Genomic DNA, 24,747 nt, shown 5'->3' on the forward strand with positions numbered 1-24,747 from the left:
GACAGATGATGTGGCTTTCATGCACGCTGAGCCTCGACACCTGGGATTATAATACATGTATGATACTGCAGTGTAGTGCTACTGCATTGTATTGTGTTGTTAGAGAAATGGTTTCAGATTATCACATCACTTAAATTGCTGAAGAGTGTGTTTTTGCAATCATGTGGCAGCAGTTGGGGAACGCTTCCTCCATAAAACAGGCGGAAACACACACAAGTGATCAAGTGCTAAATGAAAGGATTAAGTGCGCCTGTGTAATCATAAACTGTTGAGACAGAAACAAATGCCAAGTCTAATACTCCGTGGCCAAAAAGCTGATTATTCCCCCTTTGTTTTTAATTAAATGTGTCACAGATACGATAACTCAACTTTGGTGGATGTGGCGCACAGTGGGTCAGCCAACACGTTGCCATGGAAACTCAAGAGTTTCAGGGTTGAAAAGATGTGAGTGCGAAAAGTCTCTAATGAATACCGCACTGCTCTCCCAGCCAGCGTGTGTTTACTGAAGGCTGTCGACCTGAGCAGGGAGCACCTGTTTAGTTGCCAGTGTCTGCTGTGATGCTAAATCTGAGTGAAGACGACTCTCATTCCAACATATTAATTAGCGCAGTGATGGACAGTCACCATGGGGATTAATAGCAAGAAGAACCTGTCATCCACAACTCATTAGCAGACGATGAAAAGGTATCCAAATCCTTCTCATTAGCATTATTTGTGATTTTGATACAAGTGGACTGTGTTGCCAAGTAAAACACATTTATATGACAAATAACTTCCCGGATAAATGCACAACAAGCATCACGTCATTCCACTTATAACAGAAGCTAAATTCACTAATCCAAAATGTTTATCTGCAGCGTTTTCATATCTGTAAGTGCTATGAAACGAAGCTAAAGCATTTCCTTCCATCACTTCAGTTTAGAGTATAATCGATGGCGATAAAACCACATTAGTCGTAATGTGCAGATGCGATGGTTCCTTGTAATGATGGTGAAATGGCTTCTCTCCCCTTTTTGGCTCTACTATGACTTCCAAAACAACTTCCAAAAGCTTGCTTTGACATTTGCATTCGCACAGTGCTATGTTTGCTCAGTTGTGTGGACACGATGAGCTGATTTCACCAGTGTGTGACACCATTTAGTGACATGCAGGACCGTTACCTCCTCCAGTTTGTAGGTGATCATGGTGAAAGCTCTGAAGACGCAGTCTGTGGAGCCGGTGATGGTGATGATCCTCTCTGGACAGGAACCCTCTGAGATGTTTACGCGAGCGCTGCTCTGTAGGGACAGAGGTCAAAAAGGTCAGTTAATGGTCAACACTGATTAACATGTTTGATAGTTGGCATTATATGCTTGTAAGCTCTCTTTCTTAGACTTAAAGGAGAAGATCAATACCTGTGCGCATTACCTTACTGAAAGTGCTTGATGGTTAATTGTGTTCAGCTTTCGCCAAAGCCAGGCTAGCTGTTGTCCCTGCTTACAGTCTTTATGCTAGGCTTAGCTAACCAGCTACTGAATGTACCTACCAATATACAGACCATTAATAACATGAGAGTGGTTTTGTTCTTTTCCTCTAACTTTAGCAAGAAACCAAACAAGTCGATTTGGTAAAATGTCAAACACTGTTTTTAATCTTCTTGTGGTTGGGTTTCCAACTAAGAGGCCAGAGATATACCTTACAGTACAACACATCTGTGGACAGTAGTAGTCAAGTGACATGATTTAAAAGGAAGTGAGAGAGAAAGCTCGAGCGCCCATCCCATATCCCACACTGATAACATAATGTAGTTTCTTCTGGGGGAGTGAATGACAAATGTCCTGCCCTTCTCCTTCCATTTTGTGTCCTTGAGGTAAAGTCACATGAGACAGGCTCTGAGCTTCAGGACGATTTCACCCGTCACTCCAGTGAGTCATGATCCCACTGGGACCGTTAGGCCCGGGGAGCGGGTGACAGGGTGAGGCTCGTACAGTTGGAAAGTAAAAAGGCCAAAACTGGCTGGCTGGATGAATGGGTAGATGACTACCATGGGTGAGTGGTTTATCCATCAGCTCTGCAGGGCTGCATTGTCCCATGACCTCATTGTTCCTCTGTTTATCCCTCTGCCTCATAAAGTTCAACATTAAACCCGAGCAGCCAGAAAAATAATCAAATGTACAGCCAAGGTGTAAGCCTAATTACTTTTTAATACAAAGAGGTAACCAAGCAGTGTTAGTTTGGCTGCACCCTTGGGATTTATAAAGAGAGAATGGAGGGGAAGAGAAAAAGTAAGTTGTTTTAAGCAGGAACAGATAAAGGATTTGGTTAGCAGGCAGCTACAGGAGGGGTAGGTCAATGATGGAGAGAGAGAGGATTTAAATTAAAAAGGTGTCGTTATTGCCCAAAAGGCAATCTGGACAATGCTCCTGCTCTGTATGCTTTTCAGACTCAAAGATCATACAGAGAGAACTAAGCTTCACTATTAATACATACAGAGTACAAGGCCAGAGAGCCTGCGCAGCATTAAAGGCCTTCTGGGATTGAATTATATTTGCTCTTAAAATGAAGAAGAGATGTGGTCGGTTCATGTCTTAGTAGCAGAAACAGGGAACGAAGAGGGCTTATTGTGGCTGTATTTCTTGCTGACACGCAGTCAGAAACACATTTAATAACAACATCAAATAGCATAACTGATGCAGACTATACAAAGCTGTTGTTTTAAATCTCTAAATCATGGACACAGTACCTCTTCTCGTATTCGTTTCACAGTCTCTCCTTTCTGCAAAAGAGAAGATGAAGGACAGCTTTAAACAAGATCAAATGTGCTTCATTTAAAACATCACGGTGTCCTCAGCCTCTAAGTGAAACTGGCTATTTTAAATCACGAAAGTCAGAATTGAATTTAGCAGAACACATATCAGCTTGTGTTTCAATCGCAGCGGTGATCTCTGTACGGCTGTCTCAAAAAGATATCAAATGGATCTGTGCGTCTGAACGGGACGTACACCTGCTGTAACGGCTCAATATGCAGCGTGTGTTGAGAGCTCCTGCTAGGGATATGAACATTATGTCAGACTTGTGTCTCGCTGCAGCTCATCCTCCGCTGCTTTGTTTCTTCTCCTTTCTTCTTTTTTCTTTGGGCTTAAGTCCATCCAAGCTGTCACACCTGTGTTCACACCATCATGCATCCACTGACTGACCGTATCAAAAACATTATCATGTCCCACTCTTGGCTACACTGTTATTTATTTTATACTCCAGGAAAATGTATTATTAAGTGGTGCATTGTGATTCTGGTGTCTTCTATTGATGAGCAAAGAGAAGAGGTCTGCCAAATAGATGGAGTGGCTTGTCATTAGTCCAAGTACTGCAGATCAAGTGCCTCTCTGTGTTGAGCTGTGCCTCGCTCGTCTCTATTTTTCTTTTCTCTATTTTCTTTGAGATATTTTGATTTGCAGTCCTTTGTGGGATCTTTCTCTCCAACACCCTTTATTTTCTTGCTTTCATATTTTTTTTGTCCCTGTTCTGTCTTCTATTGATGTATTTTGTAGGTGTTGTATTACAAGGCGTTATAGCTGGAGCCAGCGAGGCAGCATAGAGCAGCCAGGCCTTTCCTAGCAGACACTTAAAGTGCCCATGAGGGGCCTACAGTAATATGTCATTGCAGCTCAGTTTCAACAGGACGCTTGCATTCAATGCACTTATGTTTCTGTTTGATGGATTACTGGGTTGCATCATGGGTTGGTGGGGGTGGTGGCAAAGTCTTAAGAGGGTTGGTTTAGGGCAATTACATTTAGAATGGGGATGTTCAAAACAAAAATTGTTTGTTAGGGAGCTTTGTGCTCTGTAATGATTTCAAAATGGAAAGGAGGAATTATTCCACAAAGGTGTATTATAAATCTACATAAAAGGCATCAAAAAGGGATTTGGCTTTGACAAATGTAAAATATAGATACATTTGAACAAGATTAGACAGATAATAGCATTTAAAAAACATAAACCTCATCTAATAAAGCAATATAATTGGTATTTATTATATATGCTTGAAAACATCAGCCGTTTCTGGTGTAGTAGAATAAAAATAGGGATTCCTACCTTTCCTATGATGCTTCCAACCTCCTAAAAAAACAATTAGATAAAGGTTATTTCATACACTGAATTCAATTTTAAAAAGCAATAACATATATAATGCTTCATTATTTATGAAGTCTATATATTTGTGGTAATTAACGAGGCAGTTACTCATAAACATATTATGCGCAGGAGGCTCGTACCTTCCCATGCATGAGCAGTCGTAGTGTGAGGGTCACTCCCAAGCCCCCGTCTGCAAAGTCCTGCTCACAGTTCATAGTGATGTGGGAGTGGCACGCAGGGAGACGCATGAACAAGGCTCAGTCGCTGGTCACTCAGCCAAACCAAGGCCAGCACTCGTTCTCTGGCTCTCCGGTGTCTTTCAGTGTCGCTCTGAAAGAGAAGAGAATGAAGTTAAAATACATTTTTTATCTTTTCAAAAGAATATTCATCCTACCAAAGTCACAAACATTTGCATTCATGCTCACACAGACATCATTGTTTGCACTCAAGATCTCACTGATGTCGTGGCATAAGAATTTCAGTCATACTGAGCATTATGTGCAACTATTAATCAAACCATTTTCTTTAAATTCTTATATGAAAATATTCATACTGTATCAAACTGCATTGTTGGCTAAATGATAATTCCTTGAGATGAAAGACATTCAGATGAACAAAGGACAATTCTTCCCCATCAAATACATCTATATTTTTAAAGGCCTTTGAAAAAACATCAAATCAAGAATCTGTGTGAGGAACTTCTATAGAAGTATGAGTCCGATGTACTATTGATGGTAATTCATAATGAAGACCATCGTGTGTGCAGGATATTGTCAGCTTCGGGGTCCTAACAGTCTGTGGGTTGCCATCGGTGACTAACACACTATCTGTGCGTCTTCATTAACTGACAAGCAGTTCCTCTCACAGCCAGTTGAGTGATTAGTGAAATTGGTAGAAAAAACAAATAAAGTATGTCCTCTCCGTCAAGCCAGTGTTATACAAAGTTAATTAAATTCCATTCAAATCCAGTTTTCATAAAATTGGAAATGTTTGGAATTTCTTTAGGGACCTGACTTCTATCTACTCCATCTTCATCAGTCAGTCAGAGAGAGAAATAGTCTTATGGGCAGAGTTTATACTCAGACAGCAAATGAGGAACATCTGTGTTGATCCCAGAATGACAATGTGGCAGCAGCGACGTGCATGTCAGTAATGTGACATTGGGTATTATGATTAATGTGCGAGTCACCTGGCGGCTCAGTCTCAGAATGATGTGTATACTGTAATTAGTTCATGGAATCATTCGGGTTTCCTCGTGATTTATATTTGCTTACATTTGTCAGCCTGGACAGGGGAAGTAGATGGGATGCATACTACATAATACAGTAGCTACTGTACACCATGGATGCTGTGTGATGAGCAGAACATAAAGGAAAGGAGATATTCCTTTTATTCCTGATTTTTTAAAGGATGTGACAAATGCTTTCAATTCGAGTTATACACCTATTTTATCTATCGATGATTACTCAACTAAATTGTCAGTTCTGGCGAAGATGCTCGAACGCCTAGTGAGTTAACAAGTAAAGGAGTTTTTATGTAAAAATAATATCCTGTCTAAACATCAGTCAGGCTTCAGAAAGCAACATAGCACCATTACTGCGACAATGAAAGTGGTGAATTACATTACGAGTATTTTAGATAATAAGCAGAGTTGTGCAGCTCTATTTGTTGACATTTCCAAAGCGTTTGACACCGTCGATCGTCACATCTTAAAGCAGAGGCTACTCAGTATTGGCATATCCAGCCTTGCAGTGGGGTGGTTTGTGAACTACCTCTCTGAAAGGTCCCAATGTGTTCATTTTGATGGGCTGTCTTCTGAGTGGTTAAACATTGCTAATGGTGTTCCTCAAGGTTCTGTTTTAGGACCACTTTTATTCTCCATCTACATCAACAGTTTAGGTGAAAATGTGGATGAAGCTACTTTACATTTCTATGCGAACGATACTGTGATGTATTGTGCAGGTCCCTCCATTAAGGAGGCTGGTGTTAAATTACAGGCTGTTTTTACCATTATTCAGACTCAGCTCGCTGAGCTTAAGCTTCTTTTAAATGTTGATAAAACCAAGGTAATGCTATTTTCAAAAGCTAAAAAGACACCAGAGCCTGTTTTAGATATTGTTACTATGCAAGGACAAGTAAGTGGTTGCCTGTTATAAATACCTAGGTATCTGGCTTGATGATTGTCTTACTTTTAAACTTCATGTCAATAACCTGCTTAAAAAGCTGAGGGTTAGGCTAGGTTTCTTTTTCAGAAACAAGTCCTGTTTCTCGCTTTAGGCCAGGAAAAGGCTAGTCACTGTGACCTTTTTACCTGTGCTGGACTATGGTGATTTGTTGTATATGAATGCACCTGCCTATTGCCTGATCAAGTTAGTTGCCACCTATCACAGCACACTGAGATTTGTCACAAATTGTAAAGCAGTTACACATCACTGTACCCTGTATGCCAAGTTAGGTTTGCCATCACTTACTGTACGGAGGCTCAGTTATTGGTACACGTTTATTTATGAAGCCATGTTGGGTAAACTCCCATATTATATCTGCTCTCTGAGTTGCAAGCAGCTATTGTCTGAAATCGCATGATGTAGTGGTGTTAGATGTGCCAAGAGCAAGGACTGTTAGGTAAGACAGCTTTTTTGTGCGCAGGTCCACTTGCTTGGAACAAGAATTGAAACTGAGCAATCTCATTCCTCTGTTTTTAAAGCTAGGCTAAATGAAATGTTCGTTGATACTATGGGCACTTGTAAATGTCTATAACTATGTAAATGTATCCTGTAAATATAATGTATGATGTCCTTTATTGTTTTATGTTTCATGTGGAACCTATATGCTGCAGGTCTCCCTTGAAAAAGAGATATATGATCTCAATGGGACCAATCTCGTTAAATAAAGGTTTGAAATGAAATGAAATGAAATTAACTCAGATAATAATTTCATTTCATTCTGCCGGAAAACATCAACAAAATATTTAGAAACATTATGACTTTAAATGTTCTGTTTAGTCTGAACAACAGTCCAACCCAAACATATTCATTACTGTAGCATAGATCATGTTTGGCATTTTTACTTAAAAGACTACAGTTGCATCTATCAGAAGCACTTGGATGAAAAGTCTGAAGATTTATCATCAGGAAACTATGAAAATGTTTTCCAAATGTTGTGAAATTCATCAAGTTAATGTAGAAATATATTGGCCCTAAACAAAGTGGACCTGACAAGTGATCAACATGTGTCCCTCTTTAGCCACTAGCATAGTTATAAATAATTATTGAATTATCAATGCGGCTGTTCATTAATTTATGTCGATTGACTCATTCATTAAATTACTTATCCTCAGCTCTGCTTACAACACTATATATAAAAAGCCTTTGATTTTAATTAGGCTGTTCAGACTTTTGAGATATCAGAGGAATTCTTTATCACCATAGATCATGTTAATCACTCCTTTTCAGTGACTCTCCTCCTTGTTGACTCATCAAGGCCACTTGTTTGTCTGCCAAGTGAATTCCAACCAGCCTACAGAGCCACCAGCAGCCCACTGCTGCAATCCTACTGATGCCGCTGGCATATGTTTGTATCTTTTCTAAATCTGCATGCTGTCTGTAGATTTGGTGAGCTATGTGAGTAGACCATGTTTAATAAATGGGTGTTATTTTAGATGAGATTCAATTCCTGAGAGACTTGTTGTAGGCAGGTTTATTGCTTTTGCATAGTGCACAAGGCCACTGCTGCTCCGTTGATTTATTCATGCACTGGATGCTTGCAAAGAGACGTTAGAATGCTCACACACATCCTTCTTAAGATCCTACAGAGCTTGACAGCCTGTGTAGGCTTTATATTCCCCTCCACGGCCTCGGTGCAGTCTGACATGCCAGCCCGTCAAAATGTGGTAGTAAGTGGAGCAAGTGTCTTTTTCTTGTATAAGATTGCACCAAATCAGACTTCCTTTCCATTTTGTTGAGAGATGCTCAATGGATTGACTTATAAAACTATCAGTTTGACGCTCATCTCCATACAATTTCCATAAATATCAAACAAACCCCAAGGGTGACTTGAGATAAACAAAATATGGAGCATTTTGCTTGCGGTTAGCTACAGATATACTTTAAGACAGCGTAATTGGGACTTTAGGCTTGATCGATGCATCCTGAACACGTGTTATCACAGAGCACATTTGTGCAACCCGTGGGCTAACTTCATTATGTTAAGGCACTGAAGGGCAGTGGTAAAATGTTAGCGTTTTATTGCATTAGGAGCTAATGGTTGGAGGCATCATTATGTTCTGCTCTGTGGGTTGATAACAAGGCATGTGCTCTGTGTCTGTGTGAGGGCGGAGAGTCTCTGAACTCCTCATTTCCAGAATCCCAAGCAGCAGCGTTCCAGGATGAACAGAGCCCCTCTGTTCTAAATTAGACCTGGTAACTCAGAACAGGGAATTAGCAAAGTGCAGACTGCAGCACCCGGCTGCCAAGATAGTCCGAGCAGGAGAGCGGGGCAGAGAGCATCGACTGTCCTGCTCCACTGTCACTGTGTCACCTTGGTCCTGCTCTGCCTGACTGAATCTGTCTGCAGGAGCTTCTTCTTATGAGTCACTGCTTGGATTCATCTTTAAATACCCTGAATGAAGCATGACATACAAAACCAAATGACTGACACAATGTTTTTTTGCTTGTTTAAAAAGTGACTAGGTTTAAAACGTTTCTATAAGTAAAAAACATTTATTATTTGCCTGGGCAATATGAAGAAAAAACAAATATCCACAACAATATTGTAGGGTTCATTCATTCACCATTGGTGCTTTTAGAAAATATCCTATAAATGTGGCATTGCCCCAGTAACACACTATTCAAGGGGAACATAAAGAGGCAGTTTGACCTTCCCCAATATCTGAACATAAAGATTAGTATAATGTGTGATAAACAACAAAAGCTGTTTAAATGTGTCCTTAACTGGTTCTTATAAGTATAATTTTACAAAAAGGATTCCTGCCAAAGAAACAAGACACGATTCATTACCGGAAAATTGAAAAAAACGAAATTATCCTTTAGGATATCGAGAGGTGTTTTTCTCTTTTGGCCTTAGTTCTGTGTAGCATACATCAAAGAAGTATTGGATAAAAGCAACCAGCGTATCCTTGACAGCCACCAGCAATATTTAGCCGTGTTTTCAGGAGCATCCACTCCAGAGAGTCTGCGAGATGAAAAGGATGTTGTGCAGCCCACTTGTCTAGAGGACTGGACACCTGTTCAGAGGCAAACATGTCTCTCTCACACGCGGCAAACAGACAGCTCGGGGCCGGCTTAGAGAAACTGAAGAAGGAATGAGGGCATGCCTGATCTCCATGGTGAAAGATAGAAACCGGGTTCCCCTCTGCATATAACGCAGACAGGGGGTCGGGGGTATTGAGTGTCCGCTCGATAAACACACAGGGGCAGAGAGGATAGGGTGTCGCCCGGGTGGGCACATAGAGAGCAGTAAGTGCAAGGGTGTCAACGTGTGTACACGCGCATGGCAAGGGCAAGAGGTGAGATACCATTTACACCCATAGTGACTGCCACGCTCACAGGACCGTGTGCAGAAAACAAACCCACATACAGCTGCTGGGATGAAAGAAGGAAACAATTCACACACACTAACACACACACCGGCAGAAATCGTCCTGTTGAGCGAACAAAAGCTTTGATCTGCTGAGAAGCTCCGCAGGAGTAAGATATCTGTCATGGACAAACTCAAAGTCCTGCCATGTTTGAGTACATGGGATGACACAATGAGAGCGTCATTTCCTGAGATGATGATGATGATGATGATGATGATGATGATGATGATGATGATGATGATGATGATGATGATGATGATGATGATGATGATGATGATGGACAAATGGTTGAGTAAAAGAGAGGAGTCCTGTTCTTCACTATAGTGGTCAGTGCTAAAATAAGACCCTCAGGGAAACGTCTGCACACATCCACACAATAACACACAAGTGTACCCACCGAAACAAATGTAAATAGGCCATTCGGAGCTTCTTTAAATGAATTGTACTGTGTGCTGTACCCAAAATCATGTGTAGAAGCTCTAAATTGTGGAAAATATTGGAATAGCGACTGCCTATTAAAGAGAGTCTGCATACGAACATTTCAGCAGAGTTACGACTTAATGCAGAGGCTTCTTGATAAATGAACTATTTGAGGCTGCATGTTTGGATTAGCTTTAACAGCATCACTGCCATATAAGTCATGCTGGGATTCATCAGTAATATGGCTTTACGAGCCGAGACGAGTAATTATGTTACTGCAGCCAAGAGAAGACTGTATGTATGCTACATAACACTCTTGTACAAATGAAGCACATTTCATACCTCCTCTCCCACTTTCATAAACTATATATTATGCTCTATCAATTGTAGCTGCACTAAACCTGAATCCACGCTGAGCCCAGTTGAAGGGTTCTTAGGGTTTTATAATAACACATTTGAGGAACTTCATACAACACAACCACCGTTATCCGATTTCCATTAAAATATTACCCGGATTGGTGCAGAGAATATGTGAGGTCACTGTTTTTCTCAACTGAACCCCCACTTAAATCTACAAAAAAAAAGTAAATTCCATAACGCTTTGACGGGTAAAGCGCACAACTTTAACACTTAAAAGCACTTGATTTGAGTATTAAAATGTTACTTTACCATGGTTGCACTTCAACAACATCATCACTGAGATGAGAGAGCGAGAAGAGGAGAGGCTTTAGTTGTGAAACAGGAGAGGCTTGAAATTAAAGAGCAGTGCTTTATCTCTCAGCGTGTCTGTCTCAGCTTTGTCACATATTATAGGAGGGGTCAGTCCTCGGGGCCGAGGGGACCGTCGTCCAGGATCAGCCCCCCAGCTTCAGATGGTGTTAGAGCATAACAGAGTCGGCCTGCAGAGCGAGCCGCCTGTCAGGCACAGAGCCCCAGAGAGGGTTATCAGACCCCTGGGCAGATCTACTTCCCTACAGCCAAGAGGAGACCCACAGTTCACTACAGCCACTTCACAAAATGTGGGCTCACGCTGATAAGATTACCCAAAAGCAGTGTGGTTTAAAGTCCATAATCTGTGGCGTTTTAGAGTGAATACAACTACAAGATATCCTGTGCTGTGACCAAAGGTTCAAAGCATCTTTCAAAACTGTACTAGTTTGATTAATTTGGAGCACAACAAATTAGTTATTATACAAGTCAAACATATTTTTTCCTAAATCAGAAGTAAAAGTCTCTATACAAGAGCAGATTATTTTATTCACAGCTGTCATTCCACTCTCCGCAATATGATGACAGCTCAGACGCCTCAGATCGTTGACATCAGAAACGGGTGCATTTGCAAAGTCTGTCATATCTCAAAGTGGCCAGAATCAATACAGTCGTGGCTTATTGTCACGCCAACTTAAAATGTGTCAATATGGAGCCACAGAATCTGCCTCACTAAGAGTGAATCCAATAGCTAATGAACAGGAGTGTAATTCACATGGCAGTCTACTCTAAGAAATCACTTCCTGTGAGTGTCAGGAAGTAGTTTTTAGTTGATTCTGGCCCAATGGTTATTTATAAGTGTTTACCCTTGAATGAACATGACCACTGTGCGAGAAACATACATTGATCAAGTGTTGTTTCACAGAGGATCCTGTCTCTTCATTAGCTAAACCTGAGTTCCTTCCTCCTTTTTCTCATTACTGCCAGCAGGGATGAGAACAAAACAAACATACAGATAATGAACCCTATGGAGCCGTGTTTCTGGGCTGTCAATTGTTATCTCCCAAGAGGCGGCTGGTTCCAGACACAGAGTGACACTGTCTGAGCCTTTATTTCCACTGGCTTTAGTTAGCATGGGGACTGTGGGGCTCAAGTCCTTAAACGGCACACTTTTCATTCCTATCTCAGTTTTCGGCTCATACTCACTTTCAGTATCAATTAATGTGCCGATTATTATTTTTTTGTCTCTCAAATATTAGAAAATGAGTCCAAAGTGCTCTCTTAAAATGACTTGTCAGTATCATACATACAAAAATAAGCAAGTCATCCCATTTAAGAGACCAACTCCAAAGAGATGTCTGGCTCTTTTGCTTGAGGGATTTATCGTTTGGCAAAAATAATTGCAGATTTATTTTTGGCTGGTCGCATAATTGATTTATTGTTGGAGCTCTATTTTTCATATTAAAGATCACCTACAATATGTTATGGAAAACATCATGGCTTTGTACATCACGTGCTGTTTGCATTCGATTATACACTTTGAGTGTTTGAGGAACATTCTGATCATTTGCCTTGCCTTGACATACAATTGAATGCTTTTTATTATTAGAGAGCTTCTACTAGAACCATATATCATTCTGAATGTTCTTTTTTGGCATGGCGGAGAATACAGTTTGGCAGGGTATTAACTCCAGCTTTTATCCCATCCCTCTTGCTGGATGAAGGTCACTCTCTATCTGCAAAATGACTTTCCTCTCTTCCCTTTCATCCCTGCTTTCCTCCCATCCTCCACACCAGGGCACGAGTCAGAGAATCTGACACCTCAGAGAAAAGGGAGGAGAGGAGATGGTGGAGAACAGTATACAGAGAAAGGAGACAAATTAAGGAAAGAAAAGGGGAGAGATGAGGACAGTTGCAGGAAGAGAGATGAGTTGATCGATATTCCAAAGAAACAAGTAACCTGAGAAGACGGGGCCTGGTCCTGCTTCCTTGAAAAACAAGACACCGTTTTAAAAACAGGAATTAAATCAATCGAAGCACAGATTCACCATACGGTATCCTTCATCGTGGCGTACAGTATGTCTGCAAAGTCATAATGTTTACACCATCGCCGCGCTTAAGTTAGCCGATAAGCAGGTGTGTTATTTGGTATACGACAGTACCCGCGCACGTTGAGCTGAAACTACATCATTACATAAGCTCCTCAACAAACCGAGCGCAAACCCAAAAATAGTGCAGTCCCTGTTAAATATTTCAGGCACTCGGCAGCTGAAGAGGGGGATAAAAGGCTTCTCTCCTTCTTGGTCGCTATACAAAAACACACACACATACACACACACACACACACACACACACACACACACACACACACTGATGCAGATGGCCAATTGAAAAAAACCCTCAATTTAGGGTACTGTATAGTGAAGCGGATTACTGTTGAGAAGGCAGTCTTGTTGCTTGTTAGCTTGATACACAGCACTTACTAACAGTAGTTTAGCATACGCCTTCCATATTATCCATATTTCTTGAGAGGGTTTCTGTACATTATTTATGAAAGAAGCTCTTTGAGAGTAACTTCTGAACTAAATAAATCACGCTCATGAGACTCTTTGCGGGACACAACAGGAGAGTCATGGGGCCTGCTGGGTCAATCTTTGCAGCTCGACACAGAGCTATCTTTTCATAGCGAGGACAGCCTGTGGCTCTGTCAGCCACTGGGTCAGGCTTAAGAACAGCAGCGAGGGTACATTCTGCGTCAGAAAGAAAGGCTCTCTTCATAAACAGGACAAGACGCTCCAAAACAAAGGAAACAACACTGTTCCATCATTAAGCATTCATGTGATTTTGCTTTCCAGACCACTTCCTGGTAAAACATTAGGATTAGGAACTGACATCTAATGTAATCGACAAAGCTGAATGAGAGGGAATGGAGCCTCAAGAGTCTGTAGTTATTAGATAGCGACAAGCACCGGTTAATTGCTCAAATCCAGGTTAATTGCTACAGGGGATTTGTCTCAAATATTGGAGAGAAAATTAATTTGTTTCACAACAACAACGCTCCTGTGACAACAACAACTAAATTACCGCCTGAGTGAAGAAGATACTGACTTGCTACATAGTCCAAAAGCACTACAAGTTATTACAGTCAACAGGGTGTAGAAAAGAGAAGAACAATTATGTAGGACTAATTTAACGTTGACATGACTTTAGTAATCAAGAGAATAAAACGTGTTTCAAGTATTTTTGTTAATTGCTCCCTGCTCCCATGTGTTAAAATTATCTTAGGAAGCTCTTCTTGTACTCTCCTCGTCAGTAAAACCTGATTAAATATCCATGATCTCGTTCTGGAGAACTGTTTACAGAGTAAAGCTTCTGCAAGAGACTGCATTTACTTGATGACTGCAAACTAAAACTAAGCATTGTTTCTGTTTCACCCTACTCTGCAAGAACAGCATTTTAGTAGATGAGAGGGATTATTGGCAGTTGCCAGACGTTGGAGCAGCACGTGTCAGGTCTGGCTTCTGTTATTTATGAAGCCTCTCGGCCACAGCCCTCACTCTGCAGCAGAGATGCAGGTGGGGTTTCATTATTGAAGATGCTCTTCCACTTCTTATTAGATCTCTGGCTCGCAGAGTGCATTAAGGAATTGCATTTGGACAGAGAGTCAGCAATACACGATGGTCTGTGTCTGTGCCCCCTGTAGTTCCCCAGGCGGATGTGAGAGGGACACATATATTTTAAATGTTATGTCTTATTCCCTTTTTAGAAGTAAAGAGTGTATTTGCACTCAAGCAGATGCCCCCAATACCACACATACATACACGTAATACAGTTATATTATTTATTGATCTCTGTTATGTGCCTGGTAAAATGAATCTGAATCCTTTTCACCTCCTTCCTTGGTAAAGTAGACACACAATGCATTAAACCTGAATGAATTCGCCTTACAGTTACACCCTACTGTTAGTGCTGTGCAATTCTCCAATTGTGTCCTCTTTCTCTCCATGTTTGTTTGAGTGGTGCACATGCAAGATTCATGAGCCTCTCCAGGCAGCAAGAACATGATTTCCTGAAAGTGGCAGCTGGTCCAGGCTGCTTTTTTTTTATTGATTTTGTTTTACTAATGAGTCTAACGATGATCAGTCTCATGAATTTCATAGTGGCCTAAAGTAGATTAGGCAATCATATGCAAAACATGGTAGGGTTATTAAGTGGAAACAGGAAAAATCATTCATTTATTTCCAGCTATTACAATCTTAGGGAAACATCAAGGATATGTTTTACTGAGGCCTACAGTTGTTAAATTAAGATGGTGATAAGTTTGTTTGTCTGTGGGTGCTAAATTAAAATAATGCTTTAAAAGACTATTGTTTACAAGCTCTCATGTCTGGCAAACATCTGGAATCTGTATTGAAGATGAACACAACCGTTTTTATTTTTACATTACAACTAAACACGAAAAAGAGTCTTGAGAATTGAGTAAAACATGTCCAGCCAAATTGAATCTGCTCTTGGTTTTGGTTTTCATTTGGGTCAGCCGAACAGGACAATATTTATTTCCAGTGTAAGACTAATGTAATTAGGCATCTTGGTGAATAATGGTGCTGTCACACACACTCGCTGCCTCAGCTCCAAGCAGGCGCCCACAGTACCGGACTTGTTGAGAATGATCTTTGTGTGTCCAGGACTGGCCTGGCCAACTGGTTCCACTTTCATTATCATAAAACCGTCAACACACAAGAGGCCAATTGTCCTTGGTCTTACTGTGTCCCCTGCTCATCTGGCGACTTTGTGCCATGCGCCTGATTTAACAACACAGTCACTTTATGGCTTCATTAATCCAGCTCCAGCCTATGAATCTAGCATTTCAGGATAGGATTTCAGTTTATAAGTAAAAACCATAGACTGTATATAAAGGTAAAAACACAAGGGGCTGTTGTGATTCAGAAAAGACAGTATGAATGTAATTTGTTAAAAGCGCCTGATTTTAGCTTAATTTGTTTATTGCTAACGTTTTATTGCGAAAAGAGCAGTTTGTATGCTGAATTAAGAAACACATATCTATTCATGTAGTATAATACGAGGAATAAGACACTAAACATGACAGTGGATAACGATCAAGAATGTCACACAGGGTGAGAGCTCTTTCAAGTTTGAGAATAAGGAACATGCCGTCCGAAAATGTGCCTTTCCAAATAATAACTAAGTCACTTACCTGTTCTCATGTATGGTCTTGGGCTGCAGTTGCAACTAAAGTATCCCCATGGATGTGTGTAGTGACCGGGCTTTGTATCCACATAGAGTCCAATGACGCGGACGTGTAGCGCGGACTGTCCTCGCGGTGTGTCAGCAGACTGGAGTGCAGGGCGCCTGTGCGTCGAGGAGAGACACACACACACACTGAGAGATAAGCAGGCAGCGACCACCCCGCGCACCCTGATCAACATTAACCGAGGCAGAGAGCTCGTGGAAGAATACCGAGTGCTCTCTGGGTAATAAAGTCCTTCTTGGCTCAGCTGCCTTTAAAGACTCCAGAGCTTATGTGTGTATCCCCGTGTCGGCCGGTTTGTCCCTACTGGACCTCAGTGCGCCTTTTCCCTGTCGCACCGCAGATTGACACATTCAGGATCATTGAGCCTCTGTGAGGTGTGAAATCAAAGCATGATGAGAAATTACATTTGCGAAATGTAATCAAACTGAAGATATCTGCGACATTACCTTGTCTCAATTATAGTGGAGAAATTGACTACACGGGCGTCCATTTTTCTAACCTCACATATTTTGAGAAATTGTCACAGGGTTGATGCTACTCCTCAGCGATGGGACAAAACATAGAGATGTTATTTAAAAAAACTTGAGCCAAATAAAAAAATGCACATTTTAAAGGGCGTTGGCCTGATTAAATTGGCGGTGCAAATGTAAAATTGAAGCTCTTGGAATTTTCTTTTGAAGTTTTGGTGTGTATGAGACCAGTAACTTTCTCTCACATAGCGCCATCTAGTGTACTTTTGTTGATGTTGCAATTATTTCACTATCACACCAAGAAGCATATTTGTGGATGTATGTCCACTCCTGTAGTATAATTTATCATTATTCCATCTTATCTTACACAGGCTATGATTTCTAGTATTATCGTCCAATAATATGTACTCCAGGTCCAGAAAATAGGCTGACATTATTTACCTTTGAGACAAGTTAAACAAAGAATATTGCAGAAACAGAATGACGTTACTCTGTCTTTTTCACACCCCGCATAAATGTGATGAATCCTCATTCGACAAAAGGGCTCATTAATTTACAGACATTGAAGGAAGACATCAACAGACAGCTCCCACTACCTCCTGTGTGAAGGATAGAATGTCTGGGTAATTTAAGCATGACATCTCCATCTATTTCACAAACTAAGTGCTGCTCGTTCACCACAATAGAATGCATTTAGACTCATATTTATATTGTTAAATAAATGGCCTCTGTTTATCACTGCATGACATTTTCACCACCGTCTCTGTAAGGTGTTACATTTAGTTCCTTTGTCTGTCTGATAGTTTCTCTTGGCTTGGAGTCAAAATAGAATAGAGAAATATAGCAGACACATTCACACAGTTTGTTATTGTTAGCTATGTATTTCAAGAATGTATGATGAGAGTGTTGACTTGCTGGGTATCAGCACAAAGAGGTAATTATCTGGTATGATTACTCTCCCAGTGCAGTGCCACCAGGCGAATAAAGCAATATTACACCCTACCCTTAGGGGAAGAAACATTACACTATTATGTCTTTAATCTCTTGACAGGTTAAATATTACTTAAGGCAAGCTATATAATAATACTCCAGCCCATTATTGTTTAATCTGTCACCTCTGTGTGAGTTTCTACATAATTGTAACTCTATGAATCATTCACTTTACCATATAAAAGCTTTACTGAATGAAAAACTTGCTGTGGTCCATCTGGTCCAGTGTCAGAGTGATGTGTTGTTTTTCAAACAGTAGGAGGTGCTGTGTGATTTCAAATCCATCTTGCAGAGACAGGGAAGAAAAATGCAACCACCACTAGGGGTGTGTGGGTCAGACGACTGCCAGCCATCACTCATGTTGATGTGGCTTTAAAACAGCTAAGGTGCACTGTCGGATGTGACTCAGCCATCAACTGAGAGAGGGAATTGTGATTGCTTCAATACACTTGCCACATATAATGCAGGGATATAATAAACAGAGTGAGCTCTGCACTGAATCACGGCTGGACAAGCTGAGAGAGCGCACTAGGTGTGGGAGTTCTTAGAAATCACATTTCCTCCATGCTAGTTGTGTGTGTATATAGATGTGAGATTTCTGCCATTGGAAATGTGTAATGATAAAGAGGGGGAGACATGCTGATTTTAATTAGATTTTATGTTTTTGAATCATTTTTTGTGACTGAACCCCACACCGGGGATATGCATCTGTATTCAGAATACATTTAATTAAGTTTGGTTAAGCCTGAGATGCTCACATGTGTTTTTGTTGTAAAATCATTGAGCTGGAAATGAAATGATGTCAAATTCATAAAAGCCTTGCTTGTGCTGATTTCAGCCCATGGTATACACAGACCCCCCACTTGCTTTGGCAAACACAATGTATATCATCCCTGCTTGTCTCAGAGTATTCAAGCTTGACAAATACCTCTCATACTCAATGGCACTGAAACAAGGAGAGGTGACAGAAGGGCGACAGCTACAATTACTCAGCCGTGGAACGTCTCTCTTCTCCCCTCCAATCCTCCCATGCACAAACAAACATGGCTTAAAAATCACTGCATTGGATTTCACAGTGCTTCTTAACTCTGTCCTGACAAACGGTGATTGAAGACGTGTTCTGCTTTTGTCTGCTTCCACAAGAGCTCAGAAAAGGTCATAGAAGTAGTCTTTCACTTTGCTTTTGCAGTAGTTTGATCCTCTTAAAAGCTGAAATAGTCTTTGAGCCATGGTTCTTCTTTTACGTCTTCATTGATGTTAATTTATCAAATATAAAACCTGCCTAAAAATGTCCTTTAGATCTGACAGAAGTCTACAGGAGCTACAGGTGTGTCAATGTCTGCAGTACCGGCTACAAGAATGATAGAGACCCACAAATAAAATGCTTGCACATGAACATTTGATTCCTATGTAGTGTTTACCACTGTGGCAATGATTTGCATTTAGATGCAGAATGGGGATGTTTATTAGAAATTACATTTCCATATATCTTCCTTTGAAGATGTATGGCTTTGCTTTGAAGTGAGTATATTATTTTTGAACAATGGGTGTGAAGGAGACATTGGACGGAACAGACTGTAGTTGCAATACTAATAAGATATTTTGTAATAAATAGCTTACAGGACAAGGATTATCTTAGCCATGCTTTTAAGTGTCTGTTTTGTATGTGCCGGGCATTGAGGAAGGTGAGCTACCAATATTTCCATTTACCTCGTTGTATAGTGTGGCACAATCAAACATCCCTTTATATCCACCCATTGTTTTTCAATTAGCCAATATAAAAATAACGCCATCCATAAAAAGCAATGAATATACTGCAGACACAAAGTATGAAGTAAAGAAATAAGATACAATTAAAAAGGAGAAATTAAATGACGGTTTATGAGACAAGGCTTAAGCAGAAATTTGATTTGTTTAAAAAGTCAGACAGGCTACCAACATTTTAAAAATAATGTAATAGACCCCTTTAGATCCAGAGGTGTTCAATGTGATAAGAGACACTTTTAGTTGTATTTTTGATAGCTCTATCAAAGCTCACAGAAAGATCCCTTTCCAAGAAAACCATCTGATATTCATCAAAGCGTTTATTTTTTTCAAGCTGTCAGTGACTTCATTTGTGTGATGAGGTTTTCTGCTTGCCAAGTTTCTTAGAATTGACCGCTGTAATTGATATTTTTACATCAATGATTATGCAAAAAGAATGTGACAATATGAAAGGGGGCACTTGTAGTGATCCTAGAGAGAATTATCGGCTAAAAAAAGCTACGGAGTTTTATAGAAAGTTCCAGCTCGTCTTTGCTCGTTGTGGTTCACTCTCGCTGTCTCCTTTTCGACTTTAGCATGCAGCTGTTTCCGGAAACAAACCTCTCTATTTTACAGCACTGGCAGACACTGTTAGAGCTCGCTGTTGAACCTAGTGGAGCAGCTAACAGCTTGAGAGACAGATATTTCTCTCAGGAGTTGGTAAACGGAGACAAAAACATAGCATCACACTACATAATAAAGTAACTGCTTGCTATCCCCATTTACACTTAGAAGGGGATGATATGTACATTTTGTGTTCACAGCTTGTGCCCACTATCCACACATGTTATGTTTTTGCAATGTTGCATTCTGCTTCCTAGTTACTGAAACGCATTACCACAATTGCAGTTGCTGTGCTATGCAATATTGAACTAAATATCAATATGGCAATGTACAGTAATCTCCTTTTGTCTTCTGTTCTTTAAGGAGAATCGCCTGGTGGTAATGTTAATAGTGAGGTTAAATCGCAGCATGGCCAGTAAAATGTGGGAAAGAGTTGTATATAAATACTCTCGCCTCTCAGCTATCATCAATGTATCCAAAGCTGGCTTGCCTTAACACAACATGAACACAACTAAAGGGTTTATAACTGTTTGCACGTTGAAACCACAGTAAAAATATTATTTACTGATTTCTACACCATGCAGTTGATAAAGTGATTATATCTTAATTCATTGCAGCTTTTTTAAGCTGGCTCCACAGATCAGAGATTGCATTGTTTTATGTGAAATGACAAAGAATCCTAACTGAGCAGCTTACTATGACACCACATCATTTAAACATAAAGAAGGGACTTTAAAATGACTGTTGTTGATGAAAGACTTGTTATACCCTCTGTAGATTAGAAAAGACAGATCACTGCTGAATTTCTCTTTCATTTAAGAATAATGAGTCTCCTCCTGCAGCCAGATAAATTAAGCTTTGTTCAATACTGTATTTTAATTGAACCACTTAAAAAATGGAAATTACATGAAGGTCCTCTTCTAATTTTTGTGATTATGCAGCAAAAAGGAATAATGTAACTGATGTATGTCTCTGTAACAGGACCTCAGCCTTGGCCCAGGGTTGTAGGTGCCTTATATCAGTGTGTTAAAACAAATAGTGAGGATGAGATCATGACAGATGAAAGAGGGGTTGCTCCTCCAGGCTATGTCTATGGGCCAAAGGATATTCTGTCATCGGCAGGTGCACACATATGCAATTTAGGCCACATTATGATGGTATGGTTTCTAGTGTTGTGGTTGGAAAGACCCTGTAGGCAGGAACCTGATCTGATAAGTATTGTAGAAACTGTGGGAAGTCCTGGAAATCATTTCAAAGAGGCGCACAAGAGGCAATAAGAACTCAAACTGCATAGATAGAAAACTAAAGATGTCATGTGAATGTGAATATTCTTTTTAATCCTGCATTTTCTGTCCCTCAAATGATCTGATTGCCATGTTCACCTTGCATTTGATAAACAGAAGTAGGAATTAGCATTACATAACTTACTGATAACTTAATATGCCGGGGCCCCATTGAGCTCTTGAAGGTAACTTCAGAGACGGGTTTATCTTCGTCTCATGTAACAGGTATGAAGACCTTCAAACAGCTTTTGATCTTGAAAAGTGCACTGAGGTGGGGACATGGGGTAATATAACCTCTGCTGGAGCACAATCCTTCACTTGTAGACAATTACACAGCAATATGGAAGTTATTTTGTATCTTTGGAAAGTCCTTAAGTACAAAAAGTTGAACAAAATAGCTTGCATTTGTTGACATTGAAATGAAACATAATATTTAATTATGAATACATTTGCAGCACAAAATAACATGACATCCATTCTCAAGCAGCTGAATAATGAGCTACTATGATACTTATTTGTGTCATATTTATTGAGAGTATGTTTTTTTAGTGTCAGAGCTCCCTCAGCGCCAAGGATTTGCAGTGAAAATGCCTGACATCAAGAATAAAGTCTGAATGTGTGTAACTATAGCCTACAGTACAAAAGGACATACACAATTACAGAGAAACCATCTGTCTGAGTCTGAGAGCTGGTTAGCGTGCCAGTTTGTGCTTGTTTCTGTGACCTGGGCTTTAATTATTGCAACCATTGTTTATTCATCGGTTTTTAACCCTTTGTTTTTCCAAACAGTATGTTGCTGAGCAGACGTAGTTGTGTGCAATCAACTAAAGGCTAACTAGCATATATTCTCCTGTTGGGAATTGAGCAACTGGAATGGGAATTAGCTCTTGGATATTAAACCTCAAAAGGATTTAGTAATGACTAAGGCAGTGAGTAGAAAAGTACTTTCAAGTTGTTCATTGTTGTTTGATCAGACACCCATGATTTAAATCCGTTTTATGCAGCCAACATTGATGTAAGGCTGATAGTGTCTTACACCGTAGAGCTTTTTATTTCACTTTAAAAAAAAAAGGGGGATTTAGTAGAAACAAAATGCTGATGTTTCTGAAAGTAGGGGGTTGGAAATTGTATTTTTTGGCATTTTTGCTCAGGTATTGTATTGGCTGAAGTTTTCGGACCATTCCCAAGTCTACTGGGGATTCATCTTGTTTAGATTCAAATTGACTGAGTGATGATTGAGTAAAGACGGAGGACCCTGGCATGATGTAAAGGACATATCATTGCATTTTCCTTCAGCAAGCCTGAGCACAGAAGTATTTTCCACAGTATTTACCCACCCATATTGTAAATACTCATTAATTCCTATTTGAGCACTACAATCTGTTTTGTGTTGGACACTGATTAACTATAGTATTACAAGGATATTTGTACTAGCATTGCTGTGTTGCTTGGAGCTATGATTGTTTGCTCAGTATTATACTTGCAGATAAAAAAAAGGAAGGGACAGCTGTAATTTACATATGTAAGATTAAAGATAATCCAGGCAGATAAATAGAACAAATACATTGTGATCTACATTTTATAACGAGCCTCAGGGGATAAAGGAAAAAAATCCTTTAGGTTTTTGTTTGGCTGCAAAGGCCTATACACATCCCAGGAATGTGGAGAATGGCGAGAGAGCGACAAGAGAGGCCTTGTATTTGTAGGTCTATCTCCTGCCCGCCCTGTAGATTAGCCTCTTATCTGTTAAATGAGACGGTGCCGACGGATTTGGATAACAGGACTTTGGCATCGACACTATGCTCCCTGCACTGAGGGCTCTGCTGTATCACAGAAAGTCCCTATGCCAGAGTTAAGCGGCACAGACAGCCTTGTACCAAGCAGTGGGTGGATATGGGGAGCCACATAATAGGCAGCTTCAGATGCTGCCATTCCTTCTGCCTGAGCGCAGCTGATGCTTTTTTCCTTATTTTTCCTGGTTGTCTCTCATCATAGATATGAATGTAACATGGGACAATGAGTGATACGCCCCAGAGTTTAGATTTAATTCACACTTCCCACATTTCAGGATGTGTTTGATTCCCGTAGCCATTGACTCATTCCATCTCTGTCTGTGCTGCTATCATGTGACTAGCCGGGTAATAAGGCAGGCTGAAATGAATCCTCCAGCTCTGAATCATGATTTGATCTGACTTGTAGTCGCCCTCACCCCGGGCCGGAATTGATAGGTGGCGTTAAGTACACACCTGGGACCCAATGTTGGGTCCCTGCGCTTTCTCCCTATTTCCTTCCCCCCTAAGCCCAGGGCCTCAGACAGATATTAAACAGGAGTACTGCTCAACTTGGCTGCTCATGCAGACTTACCGAGACAGAGCTGCATGAGTGCCAGTCACCGTCAGGTTCAATGGACGAAACTGGAACACATTCCTGAGACCTTACACATTGCTTGCTAGTTAATACATCTCTAAGCCTGCATAGAAAAACCAGTGAGGTATTGGGAGAGGAAACAGAGTTTTGTTCCACTGAACAGGCTTGTCACTCTAAGCAGAGATTTGACTGTTCCAAAATCATCCAAAGGGGGTCATGGATATCTAAAGCTTCATGACCATCCATTCAACAATTCTTAAAAAGACAAACATTTTAATCTTATAGTGGTGCTAGAGGACAGGACATAGAATCAGTAATGTCAGTAGGCTTCGTCCTCTCATGACCTCAAATGAGTGAACCAAGTGTTATGGCAATCCATCAAATAGTTGTTGAGATATTTCAGTCCTGACCAAAGTGGTAGACCGATGAATGAGTACATTGCCATCGATAAAGCCATAGCAAAACAAAGTGTATATTTAGATAATATGCTGGATCACTGTCCAATCATTGTAATCCAGGCAGTCACACCATTCAATTATTCCATTGAAGAGTTATAGTCATCACTAAACTAAGCGTTTCAAAGGTCATAGCTATTAGACGGAATTAGTTGTAAAACTTGTCTAAATAAGAAACTAATGACAACTGGTGGCTGAATATGTTATCATAGTTTAAATGTTCATCGGGTTTCCGAGGAATTAAAATATATGAGGCTGTAACCACATTACAGCACGGAAATACCCGTAACTGATTTGGTGACTGGGATTTCCAGGCAACTGCTAAAGAGTCACAGTACACATTTAGGGGCTATTGAGTATTCAGTAATCAGGTTTAGAGTTGATTTCTGCTCTTCATTGGGGTCATCCTGTGGCTATGCCATTTGCTAATTCCTGTATTTGCTGACGTCTTCTTGATGTGTTTCATAGTCATTAGACTTGTTTTTCTCTGATAAGAAAACTAATACCTCCGCCACAGAGGCCATTAGGGGCTTTTCCTCACACCAGCATTTAGCATTAGGTGTCCTCAAGAGCTGTGTGTTAACCCTATAATGGAGTGGCCTGATCTGCTATTGGATGAATGTACTGAAACTGCTTATGTCCAATCCCATGTAATTGCCTTTGGGGTCTCTGATGGGGGATTTATTATGCAGTGTAATTTGCAAATTAT

At 40.4% G+C, this 24,747-nt stretch overlaps 1 protein-coding gene across 2 annotated transcripts in view; it reads right to left on the bottom strand.

Annotated features, from left to right (window-relative positions):
- The window catches only part of pcbp4 (poly(rC) binding protein 4), a 31,240-nt gene extending 14,843 nt beyond the window's left edge, over positions 1–16,397 (bottom strand). For both annotated transcript variants that reach the window (XM_034087778.2, XM_034087777.2), the window contains exons 1-5: positions 16,050–16,397; positions 4,251–4,440; positions 4,072–4,095; positions 2,723–2,755; positions 1,161–1,277 (exon numbers count right to left, since the gene is read on the bottom strand). In XM_034087778.2, coding sequence (XP_033943669.1) covers positions 1,161–1,277; positions 2,723–2,755; positions 4,072–4,095; positions 4,251–4,358 — 282 coding nt within the window. In that variant the 5' untranslated portion in view covers positions 4,359–4,440; positions 16,050–16,397. The remainder of the gene's footprint in view (positions 1–1,160; positions 1,278–2,722; positions 2,756–4,071; positions 4,096–4,250; positions 4,441–16,049) is intronic.
- Positions 16,398–24,747: the final 8,350 nt, after the last annotated feature.

This window comes from Pseudochaenichthys georgianus, chromosome 7, assembly GCF_902827115.2.
Source record: "Pseudochaenichthys georgianus chromosome 7, fPseGeo1.2, whole genome shotgun sequence".
Taxonomy (NCBI): domain Eukaryota; kingdom Metazoa; phylum Chordata; class Actinopteri; order Perciformes; family Channichthyidae; genus Pseudochaenichthys; species Pseudochaenichthys georgianus.